The 12,740-nt window shown below is 40.2% G+C and overlaps 1 protein-coding gene across 12 annotated transcripts in view; it reads left to right on the plus strand.

Annotated features, from left to right (window-relative positions):
* The window catches only part of arid1b (AT-rich interactive domain 1B), a 609,086-nt gene that overhangs the window by 575,267 nt on the left and 21,079 nt on the right, over nucleotides 1–12,740 (plus strand). For all 12 annotated transcript variants that reach the window (XM_060831573.1, XM_060831574.1, XM_060831575.1 and 9 more), the window contains 2 exons: nucleotides 2,108–2,204; nucleotides 3,389–4,172. In XM_060831573.1, the coding sequence (XP_060687556.1) occupies nucleotides 2,108–2,204; nucleotides 3,389–4,172 (881 nt within the window). The remainder of the gene's footprint in view (nucleotides 1–2,107; nucleotides 2,205–3,388; nucleotides 4,173–12,740) is intronic.

The raw sequence follows: 12,740 nt of genomic DNA on the forward strand, positions 1-12,740 counted from the left end.
AGAATGATGAGAACGAGGGTAGGTCCGATCAAGGACAGTAGTGGGAGATTGTGTATTGAGTCGGAAGAGATAGGAGAGGTCTTGAATGAGTACTTTTCTTCAGTATTTACGAACGAGAGGGACCATATTGTTGAAGAGGAGAGTGTGAAACGGGCTGGTAAGCTAGAGGAGATACTTGTTAGGAAGGAAGATGTGTTGGACATTTTGAACAACTTGAGGATAGACGAGTCCCCCGGGCCTGACGGGATATATCCTAGGATTATGTGGGAAGCAAGAGGAAATTGCAGTAGCGTTGGCAATGATCTTTTTGTCTTCACTGTCAACGGGCGTGGTACCAGGGGACTGGAGAGTAGCGAATGTTGTGCCCCTGTTCAAAAAAGGGAATAGGGATAACCCTGGGAATTACAGGCCAGTTAGTCTTACTTCTGTGGTAGGCAAAGTAATGGAAAGGGTACTGAGGGATAGGATTTATGAGTATCTGGAAAGACACTGCTTGATTAAGGACAGCCAGCACGGATTTGTGAAGGGTAGGTCTTGTCTTACAAGTCTTATTGAATTCTTAGAGGAGGTGACCAAGCATGTGGATGAGGGTAGAGCAGTGGATGTAGTGTACATGGATTTTAGTAAGACATTTGATAAGGTTCCCCATGGTAGGCTTATGAGGAAAGTCAGGAGGCATGGGATAGAGGGAAATTTGGCCAATTGGATAGAAAACTGACTAACCGGTCAAAGTCAGAGAGTGGTGGTAGATGGTAAAAATTCAGCCTGGAGCCCAGTTACAAGTGGAGTTCCGCAGGGATCAGTTCTGGGTCCTCTGCTGTTTGTAATTTTTATTAATGACTTGGATGAGAGAGTCGAAGAGTGGGTCAGTAAATTTGCAGATGATACAAAGATTGGTGGAGTTGTGGACAGTGAGGAGGGCTGTTGTCGGCTGCAAAGGGACTTGGATATGATGCAGAGCTGGGCTGAGGAGTGGCAGATGGAGTTCAACCCTGCCAAGTGTGAGGTTGTCCATTTTGGAAGAACAAATAAGAATGCGGAATACAGGGTTAACGGTAGGGTTCTTAGTCAGGTGGAGGAACAGAGGGATCTTGGGGTCTATGTACATAGATCTTTGAAAGTTGCCACTCAGGTGGATAGAGCTTGTAAGAAGGCCTATGGTGTATTAGCGTTCATTAGCAGAGGGATTGAATTCAAGAGTCGTGAAGTGATGTTGCAGCTGTACAGGACTTTGGTTAGGCCACATTTGGAGTACTGTGTGCAGTTCTGGTCACCTCACTTTAGGAAAGATGTGGAAGCTTTGGAGAGGGTGCAGAGAAGATTTACCAGGATGTTGCCTGGAATGGAGAATAGGTCGTACGAGGATAGGTTGAGAGTTCTCGGCCTTTTCTCGTTGGAACGGCGAAGGATGAGGGGTGACTTGATAGAGGTTTATAAGATGATCAGAGGAATAGATAGAGTAGACAGTCAGAAACTTTTTCCTCTGGTACAACAGAGTGTTACAAGGGGACATAAATTTAAGGTGAAGGGTGGAAGGTATAGGGGAGATGTCAGGAGTGGGTTCTTTACCCAGAGAGTGGTGGGGGCATGGAATGCACTGCCCGTGGGAGTGGTAGAGTCAGAATCATTGGCGACCTTTAAGCGGCAATTGGATAGGTACATGGATGGGTGCTTAATCTAGGATAGATGTTCGGCACAACATCGTGGGCCGAAGGGCCTGTTCTGTGCTGTATTGTTCTATGTTCTATGTTCTACTTTATCTATCATCCTAAAATATTTAGTGTTAATTGAGAATATTTATGCTGCATCAAGATGTCTGGCTGCAGACGTGAATTGTCTTGATCCATGTAATTATATTATCTACTAACTTTGGTAAGTATAAAAAGTTTTTTTTTAATTTGCCAAGCAAAGGTGATCGTAATTATTTTGAAATTTTATGTTTGCCTTCATTTAAGCTGGATCAACTATCTTAACTGAAATTATGGGCAGCGGTTTCTTTTAGTTAAATTAATGAAAGGCAGTCATTAGTTTGCAATCAAGTTAATTTACTTTATCAATTTGGGACAGTACATTTTTAAGATTTTATGTTAAAACACTTGCATTGCAGGCATGATCCTTATGGCCAACAGTACCCAGGCCAAGGTCCCTCCTCAGGACAGACAGCATATGGAGGCCATCAGACAGGAATTTATCAACAGCAGCAGGTGAAGTTGCAAATGTGCATATTAAAAGTGAAGTAATGCAGTTCATTTTTAAAATAAATTTAAATGATTGTGAGGTATTATTTCATTTCCTTGTTTGGTATATTGCAAATAACTTCAAATTGCGTGATATTTTCTTCGGGACACAGGCTGTCTCTTGGCACTGCACAGCACAGAAGGATGCCATTTGGCCAATCAAGTCCTTACTGGCTTACGTGAGAACGTTACAGTCAGCTACATTTTCTCACTTACCTACTTAATCCTACAAGTTTATTTTCTACCCAGTTTCTTCTTTAAATCGTTGATTGTGTTCATTATCACCACCCTTGGAAACAGCGAATTTCAGATCATTGCCAATGATACAAGACTGCAGATGTTGGAAACCAGAGTTTAGATTAGAATGGTGCTGGAAAAGTACAGCAGGTCAGGCACCATCCGAGGAGCAGGAAAATCAATGTTTTGGGCAATGATGAAGGGCTTTTGCCCGAAGCGTCGATTTTCCTGCTCCTCTGATGCTGCCTGACCTGCTGTGCTTTTTCAGCACCACCCTAATCTAAAAACTGAAGAAGGGTCACTTGATCGGAAATTCTGACTCTGCTTTTTCTCCATGGATGCTCGAGATCTGACATTCTCTAACAATTTCAGTTTTTGTTTCAGAGTTCCAGCATCCATGGTTTTATTTCCTAAGTCTCTTTTTTTATTGTTATAATTTTTCTATGCATAATGGGATATGGTTTTTTTGACAAAAGGAGCTTCCAGTAAACTTTCATTATCATTTAAGTTTTTGGTATTAATTTAAATGATGATGTATTAAAAATCATTGCAGTCATGATCTCCTTAGTTTATAGTGCTCATCTAGTTTGGCTACAGATATCAAAGTGGGGGATCTTCAAAAAATTCAATGTTGCTCATGAAGTTGGGCAATTTAGTTTGTTGAGTTTTCAAACCCTGAAACATACTTCTGATTAAATTATGTTAGAGCGGAGTTTTCTCCGAGCTATAGAGTTCTCATTTCTGTGATACTTCAACATACTTTTCCTGAACATGCACCTTCGTCATTATTTAGCTTCTATTCCTAGCTGATCGTAAATTGTACAAATAAATCAACATGCCTTTAATGAAAGACTTTTTATAAAAATATGTGCCTTTACACGTGTATTTATCATTGTTTCTATTTTGATACACAGAACTATAAGCGACCCATGGAAGGCATATATGGTCCTCCACCAAAGCGTCATGAGAGTGACATGTACAACATGCAATATGGCAACCAACAGCAGGAAATGTACAACCAATATGGAAACACTTACACTGGACCAGACAGGAGATCCATGCAAAACCAGTATCCGTTAACATACAATAGAGAGAGAATGCAGGGTCCAGGTCCAGTGCAGCAACATGGAATGCCACCACAAATGATGGGAGGACCAATGCAAGTATCCTCCACTGAAGGGCCACAGCAGGGCATGTGGCAATCACGGAATGATATGCCTTACCCATATCCAAACAGGCAAGGCCCCGGAGCACCTCCGCAGGCATCGCCATATGCAGGGATGAATCGCACTGATGAAATGGTATTACCTGACCAGAGAATGAACCATGAAGGTCAATGGCCTTCTCATGTGAACCAGCGTCAGCCTTCATACATGTCTTCAGCTTCCATGCCTCCTATCTCACGACCACCTCAGTCCTCCTACCAGACTACTCCTTCAATGCCAAACCACATTTCCAGAGCACCAAGTCCAGCTCCCTTTCAGCGATCTTTAGAAAACCGAATGTCTCCCAACAAATCTCCCTATATGTCGTCCATGAAGATGCAGAAGGTTGGCCCTCCAGTTCCAGCCTCACAGGTTGTTGTCCCACAACAACAGCAACCTCCATTAAGGCGGGAAATTACATTCCCTCCCGGTTCAGTGGAAGCATCACAACCAGTCTTAAAAGCAAGACGAAAACTTACCTCAAAAGATACTGGTAGGCAGATTGAAAATTTGTCCATTTGAATTAGTTTGGAATTCGGGGGTAATTATGTTGGTACCGATATATTATCAGTGTTTTTCATAGATTGAATGTTAAAACAAATGCACTTTTTTTGAGTTTGGATAGTTTGCAAGTGATATAATGTGATGGAATTTATTTTAAGCAGCATTTGTAATTAATATTTTATTGTTAAATGCTGCCGTGCCAGATTTATTTTATGCAAAAGGTTGCATTCTGTGAATGCTGAAATATTTTTTAACCCCAGATGAAATTCTTGGAATGCTTAAAAGTAAAATATTTGAGCAAGGTTACCCAAAACTGAAAAAAATAGATTTTCTGCTGGTGAGACAGGTTTTTTTTATGAATATATGTGTAATTTGTGCAAAGGAATCCTGCAGAATTCTCATCATAACTCTAAAGCAATTACACGAGAAAATAAAATTCCCACAGCTCAACCTCACTCCACCTGGAACCTCAAAAAAGGCTCATAAAACTTTTGAGACTTTGGATAGCTCTGCTGAAGTTAAATAAAAGTTACACAGGAAAAGTTAGATTGTTAAATACATAGTCTTGGTCCTGAGTAGCTATTAAACAGACCCCATACTTAGTTGCTTCAAGATTCCATGCATGACAATTGGTGATGGCCTCCCAGCTGCAGCAGTTACTCACTGTTCCAGAAGTTGCTGCTGAACGTGGGCTTCAGGGCCATGCACTTGCAAAGAAAATTAGAGGAAATGCTTCCTAGCAGCCCTGTCCCAGACCCATTCAATATTTTCCCTGTTGCATGCTGGACTACATTCAACTCAATCTCCCCTCCACAAACTTGAACAGTTTCCTCATAGCTGAGCTTCCCAACCCACCATCAGAATTTTCTAGACCACCCAAGCTACCCTAAAAACACAACTGCCCCCTTACACCCTGGCCCCCTTCCCAGCTGTCACCCTACCTCCTCTCCTGCTGGCAGCTACCCAATTGACACCATTCCCATCTGACATCCTACTTAGCTGTCACCCTACCAGCTTAGCACCCTACTGGCTTGGCTGACACCTTTACCCCTGACTGATCTGGCATCCCACACTCTAACGTAACAGTTACCTTGTGTACTTACTCTTTGACAGCAGCTGTCAAAAAGGCCGTCTGAACCTTTAAATTTCAACAACTGACTGCTTTAAAAAGGGAGCATGGTTTGTCTTCCTCTGACAGCTGTATGCTATGAAAGAACTGTCAGAATAGAAGTACAGTTCTCCATTTCTGAGGGAGCCCTGAACAGAATCTCCTCAGAAAAGTGGAGCACGCTACTTTGTGTTAAATTGTCAGTCACCAAATTGTCATAACATGGCTGAACAGATTGTTTACAAGATATTTATATATGTGAAAAGGCCAGTCAGTGCATGGATAAGGATGGATGGACTGACTGGCCTTTTCACATATAGATATTTTCTAACCAACTTGTTCAGACATTTTCAGACACATCTGCAGTGGATATGATTTGAATCTGGGCCTCCAGGCCCTTGGGTAGACTCATTATCACTGCACCATGTTGTGAGTACTCAGCTGGTCTAGCAGCTTCACTGGAGAGAAAAAAAGCAGGGTTAATGACTTATGTTGAATAAGACTGTTCTTTAGACTTTATCAATCCTTGCTTTTCTTTTACTCTAATTTTGACTGCTAACATAATTTCATGCAAATTTTCTTGTTTTGAGAGCTGTGTTGAAATTCTTAGGAATTCATTGTTTAAAATAATGTAAATGCATCATTTTGTCATTTTTCCATTTGTTCACTCCCTTCAACCCAAGAAGTTAAGGCTTTCAAAGAAATGCTTCGTGCTTTCAGGCCCATATTGACCTTCTCTAATATGAAAAAGGCACATGTTTAATGTATGTATCAGAGGAGAATACTCCTCAATTGTGGGTTTGCTGCAGTCAATGATTTTATTCTTTCACAATAACTGTCAGAATCACCCTCCAATGACAAGAATCATGCATTGACTTGTCATTTCAGTTTGATTTTCTGTCACTTCTCCATCAAGGGTTTGTGACTTGACGTGTCATGCTGAAGTTCTCAGCAAATAATTGAAGTTGACTTTTGTTGTTGCCCTTTGGAGGAAATGTGAAAGAAGACTCCTCATTTGCCTTTCCTGATGCTAAACATTTCAAGATATATTATGAAAAAAAGCAGAAAATTGTCTGACATAGAAAAATAGGCAATAGAAGCAAGAGTAGGTCATTCAGACCATCAAGCCTGTTTAGCCATACATGTTGATCATGGCTGATCCTCTAACTCAACGCGACGTTCCCAACCCCCACCCTGTGGCACCAGACCTCTGGGCTTTGAGCACAACCCCCGCCTGCATTACTGGGCCTTCACACCAAGTCACCATGCCTCAGGGATTGTGCTGCTGGCCTCTATCCTGCAATAGTTGAGACCAGGGTTTCAGGGCTGGAAGCTAGCCCCCTCGCTTCTCCCGGACACGATATTGATAAAAATGAAAGTGTTCAGAAAAGATTTACAAGGATGTTGCTAGGTATTGAGCTACAAGTAAGACGCTGAACAGGCTGGAGCTATTTTCCTTGGAGGATGAGGTTTATAAAATCATGAGGGGCATGGATAGGATATATAGACAAAGTCTTTTCCCTGGGGTGGGAGAGTCCAAAACTAGAAGGCATATGTTTAAGGTGAGAGGGGAAAAATTTAAAAGGGACCTAAGAACATGGGGAAGCATTATTAATTAAAAAGAGCAGTGCAATGCTGGAGATGGAGGATGTCTCTCAGGATTCAAGCACAGTCAGTTTGGCAAGAGCTAAGAAATAAATTGGATATAACTACGTTGCCTTGTATAGTCTAAATACCACCACTTAGTGGAAATAATGTAGAGGAACAAATCTACAGGAAATTAGAGTTAAAAGTCAACATTAAAATTATAACATTAGTTATAATGGCGGTCTAAGTATAGACTGGGATACTGTTAGTGCAAGGGTCAACAATGAATGGGTGTTCCTAGATTGTGTTCAGGAATGTTTCCTATAGCAAGACGTGTCCATCCCAACCTTAGAAAGAGGTAGATAAAGTGGATCAAGTGTCAGTAGGGGAACAATTAGTAGACAATGATCAGTGTATCATAAGGTACAGGATGGTGGTGAAGGATGATGTGCAGCAAACCAGAGTGAGTAAAATCAATTGGCAAGACCTGAATTCAAAGGAACAAGAATAGAACTAATCAGGATTGACTGAAGCAAGACTTTGGCAAAGATAAACAGTGACTGAAGTATGGGTTACCTTCAAAGAATGGAAGACTCAGGTATAGTCAAGGTATATTCCCCCTAAGAGGGTTGGGGGGCGGGGTCTAGATGGGATGCTCTTCAGAGAGTTGGTGGCAACTCAATGAGCCAAATAGCCAGCTTCCACACTGTAGGGATTCTACGGTATGAGGAAGTATTGGAAAGAGCCTGTGACCTCTGTTAACATCACTTAATAATTCTGTAAAACTAAGACCATATCTGAAACAAAGAAAAACAGAAATTGCTAGAGAAACTGAGCAGGTCTGGCAGCCTCTGCGGAGCAAGAGACGGTGTCCACATTTCAAGTCTAGTGACCCCTCTTCAGACTGTTCTTCAGGGTCACTGGACTCAATGTTAGCTCTGTTTCTCTCCACTTAATAATTTAGGTTCATTGTAAGATATTTTTCTATGAATATTCACTTTCTTTTTCTTATATACATATTTAGCATCTACTGTGCAACTTACTGTCAGATTTTCTCAAATGTTTATATTCACGCTAATAGTAATCGCACTCTTACCTCTTGGGTCTGAGCACTCCAGAAATTTGAACTCACAATCCAAGTTGACAGTCAATTCAGTTTAGAGAGAGTGCTCTAATGTCATTCTTATGGCCTCCACAGAGCTATAGAATACAAAAGTACAGATATAGAGTTGAAACCATACAACACCGGTGAAGCCACAATTGGAGTATTGTATGCATTCTGGTCACCACCTTACAGGAAGGACATAATTGATCTTGAAAGAGTGCAGAGAAGATTTATTAGACTGTTGCCAGGGCTGGAGAATTGTAACAACAAGGAGACACTAGAGAGGTTAGAGTTGTTTTCCTTGATAGAGAGTTCAAAAACCAGTAGACATAGATTCAAGCTAAGTGGCAGAAGGATTAGAGGTGATGTGAGGAAAACCCTTTCATGCAGAGGGTGGTAAGTTTCTGGAATTCGCTGTCCAAGTTGGTGGTAGAGGCATAGACCCTAACCCCTCTCAAAAAGTATCTGATCTGCTCCTTAAGTGTTGTAAACTGCGGGACTATGGGTTGTCGGCAGGAAAATGGGATTAGAAAGAGTAACCAGGTGTTTTCGGGTGGGGCAAATGGTCAACTTCTGTGCTTATTATTTCTATGGTTCTTGTTGAAAGCAGTGTCCATCTACCTACTTGGGAAGTCAAAAGATCAGCTAGCACTATTTGAAAAGAAATCCCAGCATCACAAGTAAATGGTCTTATTACGCATCTTGTTGTTATAGGTGTTATCTTGCAATACACAAATTGTTGTCAGCGTTTCCCAACATTGCAACATTGATTACACTTTAAATGTCCTGCATTGACTGTGAAGCACTTAGAGAAGGACTGAGATCAAGATCGATGCCATTTAATGAAAATTCCATCTTTTATGAGAAACCTCCTTCTTAAATTTGTTGCATTGGAATTCTGCTGTCCAACAAATAAAGGTGCTGCAATGTTATTACTGGCCAAAGGATTTAATTACATCTTGACAACTTTATATGAGCGGTACTATTATAATCGGGGAAGTAGGAATTTAATGACAACGCAAAACAAAAAGGGCTGCATGCATAGCTTTAAAATTATTAATACAAATTACTGATTTATATTACTATGTAAGAGCTTCCGCCCCCCCCCCACCACCACCACCACAATGCAAATATTAACGCTTTCTTTTGATTTTGTACCAAACTAAGTGTTTATTTATAAATTTGCACAGTGCTTCAGCACTTTTCATGCACATTACTACAGGTTCTGCATTAAAATTCAATTATAGCTGCTTTGTGAAATTCTGCACATTAAATCATTCCATGTCTGATAAAACTGAGTCATTGAAATCATATTATACATAAAGTTATAAAGAAAATAAAGAATCTATTCAGCAAACATCTGTGTTTCTCATCTTCCCTCCAGCCCTGATCCACCCAGAAACATGGGTACAGCATTCTGTGTTGACAGAAACCTGAGACAGGGATGAGAAAAAGGTGATTAATGCATCAGAGGTTCAACTATTGGTTGTGCCCATACCTCATTTGGTTTGCCATAGTTATCTGTACATTCTATCGTTGGTTTATTGCAGGCACATATGTCAGCTGACCTTTTTGTACAATGAGTATTATTGTTCTTTGCTGTTTAAAGCCCATAAAAGTAAAATTGGCTTCACCATATGAGCTCTGCTGCGTAACTGCAGCATTGCACATACAGTAATATTCAGCGTAGTGAAAATGTTTTCATTAAAATATGTTGTTAGTCTATTCTATTTCTCAGCAAATGTAGATGTTATTCTACAGGTTGCACAAGGGTGAAAGCGTCAGGTAGCTTCTTAAAAATGAACTAAATTCCTACTTCCCTGTTTTTGTGGTCAGTAAGGTCTGAATTCTTTGCTGGAACTATCCAGTGGCATACCTGCTGTTAAAGAGCTGTATCCTATCAGGCTTGTTTCTGGTCATTGGTATGGAGCCATGTAGTGACATGTAATTAATGCCAACTTTGAAAAGTCAGATGTACCACTCGTATGCCGCTGATCTGATGGTGCACAAATCATAATATTGCTTCAAGGTCTCTGAATTGGCTGCGAGCAGCCAAGCACCATCTTCAATGGACACAGTTTCCAAATGTTATTTGCCTTCCCTGTCAACTTATGTCAATGTTTTCTCCTTTCAGGATAAAGAATGTGTCTTTAATGGAAACAGTTGTTTAAGCTGCCTATGTGCATTATTGTAAGCATGCTAATTGTATGGACAGATATTTGATTTAGTAACTGAATGGGAAATTTAGATAATTATGCAGTCTGTATGGTCAGTATACAAAGTACCATAACAATCTTCCTTTGTAGAGTCCTCCCATAGGATTGCATGGGATATATGGTGCAGAAATAGGCCATTCTGCCCATTCTATCCAGCCCAATGTTGATCTGTCACTCAAGCCTCCATTCATTTTTTCTCACCTAAATCTATCTATGCAGTGCTCACTGCCCTGTAGTCGACGCAGTATCTGCCTCATTGTCTCTCCCATGATAGATGATACAATATTTTCCTTCATTGCTGAACTGCTATCATAGAAAACCTCTTGCTATTTCATTTTGCAATAACACAATATTTCGAGTTTGATTATTTCTGATTGATGTGAGACATGTTCTTAAATGTAGTCAGTATCCATTTTACCCCCAAATGTCACTCGATCACTAAAAGTTGAGTATCACTGAATATAACTGAAAGGGCAACGTGAAAATTCTTACACGATCTTTTTAACTGCTACAAATTTAATGGAGCCCTTCCAAGTGTAAGTATTGTCAAAATAATTGTATTTATCAAGACATTAGGTGGTGCTGTTTGTCCTAGCTACAAAAGCATTGAGAAATTTGCAGTAATGTTGTTTTGTTAACCCTCAAAATTTTACATTAAAAATCCCCTCAACTCCATCCCAGTGCATGGTGCCACTTTATTAACAACTGCCATGCTTAGCATATTTGCTGTTTATAGATATCTTATCCCAATTTGAGATGAATTCACTACTTCCCTCCACCCAGAAGGATATCATCTCCAAATCTCATATTCTTTTTCAAAGTGATTTTTTTTATGTTGTAGATTTTCTTCTGTCTTAGATTATCAGGAAATTTGTTTTAAAGTGATTCAACATAATGGTGCAATATGATATCCTTAATTAAATAACATACCCTATCTCACCTCAGAACTGTCAATAATCCCCTGACTGGCTGTTTTTAAAAATCAAAATGAGAAAGATGACACAAGTATAGAATAAGTTTGAATACCATTGCCCAAATAAATCTGAGCAATAAAACTCTCAATTTTTTTTTGTATTAACTGATACTGCCACTGACAGCTTTAAAGACTGTTCACAAAGCTGTTTCATCTCCTAGGAAATGGAATTTAATGTCAAGTGGTCATGGACCAAATAACCTTGCTTAAACAAAAGCATTAATCAGTCTTGCTTTATTTCTCATCTATCCATTTCTGCAAATAGCAGAGACATTATACACACGTGCTTTAACTAGGGTTAGCCAAATTGATTTGCCTTAGGTGGTAGAGTCTTATAAAGACCGAATTTTAACAGCCTGTTTGGACCTATAATCTAATTCTAAATTGTCTAACTGAGTGATTTAACCGCTTAGTCGAAGTAAAATTACTCCCATTTGGTCAATGTATTCGTTTACCCGTATATTTTAGAGTTGGTTCAAACAACACGCTTGTCAATAGAATTAATACAAAAAACAAAATGATGCTAGTAACATCAGTAAAATGACAAACGTGTTGTTCACTTCTCTTTGGATCAACTAACAAATATTGGTGATTGCCATGACCACACTGGTATCTGAGCCTGATTAGCATGCTAACAGTGTAATAGCAGACTTGTACAATCTTTTTTTATTGGAACGAGAGTATGCAAGTCAATCACTTGAACCTGTTATGCCATTCAAAAAGATGGTTTCACTATATCCTAATCCCATTTGCCAACCTTAGTTCCATATCCTGTATATGTTTTGCTAACAAAAAATCCATAGATCTGAGATTCTAAAATAATTGAGCAAGCACCAATTGCTGTTTCTGCAGATATTTCCAGAAGCAGAGCTGTATTTTTTTGATTTCTGCAATGATTTTGCCTGTCCACACTGACTAGTACCTCAGTCTCCGATGCTCCAGCGAAAATAACCCCCGCCTATTCAGCTGAAACCACCACCCCCCCCACCCCCCCAAATTCCGGCAATATCCTTGTAAATCTTTTTTCTGCGCCCTTTCAAGTCTAATGACATCCACCGTGTGGCAGGGAGGCCAGAATTGAACACAGTATTCCAAAAGAGGCCTAACCAATGTCCTCTACAGCCGCAAGGTAACATCACAGTTCCTATACTCAATGCACTGGCCTATAAAGGCAGACATGTCAAACGCCACCTTCACTACCCTGTCTACCTGCGACTCCATTTTCGAGGAAGTATGAACCTGCACCCTAAGGTCCCTGTTTGGCAACACTCCCCACTCCAGTCCAACTGAAGGTAGGAGACACAGTATGGTGTGAAGAGTTGTTTATCAAACTGGAGGCCTGTGACCAATGATATGCCACAAGGGTCTGTATTGGGTCCACTGCTTTTTGTCATTTATATAAGGTACCTGGATGTGAATATAGGAGGAATAGTTTGTAAGTTTGCAGATGACACCAAAATTGGTGATGGAGTTGATAGAGAAAAAGGTTATCTCAGAGTACAATGGGATCTTGATCAGATGGGCCGATGGGCCCACAAGTAGCTGATGGAGTTTAATTCAAATAAATA

The sequence above is a fragment of the Hemiscyllium ocellatum genome, chromosome 10, assembly GCF_020745735.1.
Source record: "Hemiscyllium ocellatum isolate sHemOce1 chromosome 10, sHemOce1.pat.X.cur, whole genome shotgun sequence".
Lineage (NCBI taxonomy): Eukaryota > Metazoa > Chordata > Chondrichthyes > Orectolobiformes > Hemiscylliidae > Hemiscyllium > Hemiscyllium ocellatum.